This window comes from Austrofundulus limnaeus, unplaced genomic scaffold (genome assembly GCF_001266775.1).
Source record: "Austrofundulus limnaeus strain Quisiro unplaced genomic scaffold, Austrofundulus_limnaeus-1.0 Scaffold501, whole genome shotgun sequence".
NCBI classification, from domain to species: Eukaryota; Metazoa; Chordata; class Actinopteri; order Cyprinodontiformes; family Rivulidae; genus Austrofundulus; species Austrofundulus limnaeus.
The window spans coordinates 271885-273763 of record NW_013952903.1 but is presented as its reverse complement, the minus strand read 5'-3'; the positions used below and the strand labels follow the sequence as shown (position 1 = coordinate 273763).

General features: G+C 41.5%; 1 protein-coding gene across 1 annotated transcript in view; it reads left to right on the top strand.

Annotated features, from left to right (window-relative positions):
• Window positions 1-1142, top strand: part of LOC106530229 (uncharacterized) — a gene marked incomplete in the record, with an annotated part of 25253 nt that extends 24111 nt beyond the window's left edge. The window contains 1 exon segment of the mRNA XM_014025812.1: window positions 344-1142. Coding sequence (XP_013881266.1) covers window positions 344-917 — 574 coding nt within the window.
• Between the last annotated feature and the right edge of the window lie 737 nt (window positions 1143-1879).

The following is a 1879-nucleotide window of genomic DNA, read 5'->3' as shown; positions in this document are numbered from 1 at the left end:
GTATCAGTGTGGTTTGTTGGGAATCAGTGTGTTTTGTTGGGTATCAGTGTGTTTTGTTGGGTATCATTGTGGTGTGTTGAGGATCGGTGTTGTATGTTGAGTGTCAGTGTGGTTTGTTGGGTATCAGTGTGGTTTGTTGAGTATCAGTGTGGTTTGTTGGGTATCAGTGTTGCTTGTTGGGTATCAGTGTGGTTTGTTGGGTGTCAGTGTGTTTTGTTGAGTATCAGTGTGTTTTATTCATTTGTTTGTGAGATGGAGTAGCTATCCCCTCACACCTGCTCAGGTGATCAGGGCAGCAGCTGCTCTGATGCTCTCTGACCTGCTGTCATCATGGTTGCTCCAGGTTTACAGGTGGAGAAGAGTCGACCAGCAGCCCAGGTCTGGTGCCGCCCTCAGATGACTCAGAACCACCCTCAGTGGACTTAGAACCACCTTCAATGGACTCTCTGAACTCTGTATCACCCTCAGTAGTCTTGGTGACCTCCTTGGACTCTGTGCTGCCTTCATTGGACTTTACAGTGCCTTCTGTTGACTCAGATCAGTCCACCTTCCATCCTAATGCTTATCGGTCTGTGGAAAACAGTTCTGACTCCTATTTGTCAGTGGAGACCAGCCCTGACTCTCATCAGATGACGGAGGCCAGTCCTAGCCCTTACTGGTCAGTGGAGACCAGTCGTGCCTCTTTCCAGTCGATGGAGACCAATCATGATTCCTATTGGTCGGTGGAGACCAGCCCTACACCTTACTGGTCGGTAGAGTCCAGTCCTGCCTCTTGCCAGTCATCTGAAAGCAGCAGATCTCACGGCTGTGATCAGTGGTTGGGCGTTGAAGTGTTTGACATAATCAATGAGGACTGGAACACCTGGTTTGGGACTCTATGTGTTCTACTTTGGCTGATGTACCTGATCTTACTCTGAAAACTAAACCTGAGTTTAAGATTGTGTTGGACTTTTCAGCAGGTGAAGAGGGAAGCATAAAGAAACCTGTGTTTGGGGGTTTCTGGTCTTTAGATGGACACATGTATCTGATTATCACAATGTTTAAACGTTGTGACCCGATTATATTATTTTATGAGCATCAAACTCAAACCTGACTTGTAACACATTTTATTCAGCTGGTGTTTAATAAAGTTTTGTTTGGTTTGTTGTGGTTTTGTTTCTGATTCAACAGGTTTCACCCAGGAGCCTTCAGGCTGCCTCTCTGGAAGGTTTCAAGTTTTTGGCAAAACTCATTCTGGATTCAAACTGGGAGTAAAAACTGGTGGTAACTGGTTTGGTTCATGGTACCTGATCTGTACCAGCCAGGCAACAACTGGACAAAAAGCTGGTTCTGTWACAAGACCTGAACTTGTGCCATAGTCCTGATGAAACCTGGATCAGGTTGTTTCTTCTAGTTTATTATTAATCAACCAACTTATTATTGTATCTTTGAACTATTTCAAAATAAAGTGATGTTAACATTAAAACTAAATGTTCAGATTTGATTTCTGCACATTTATTTTAAAAACTGAACCTGATATTTAAAACAGATTGGTCTCAGCAGGCTCCGCCTACTATCATTAGGTTGGACAGGTAATGTTGGAACTCTAGCTCTGTGAAACGTACATATCTGAGGAAAGATTCCTGCTTCACATGTCAAAATGCTTGAAATAAAAAGCTTTAATTTTGAAAGAACGAGAAAAAACAGCAGGTTTTTTTTAAAAAAGAGGTTTAAAAAAACACATTAACACAATGGGACTTTTATTCTGAAAGGAGATGAATGAATCACAGCCAATATAAGTATTTAGTTTTAGTAGAAGCATTATTTTGTGAATGTATGTCTTACGTTTGTGGATAAATAAAAAGAATAAATATTTCTTTTCACACACACCATATATATA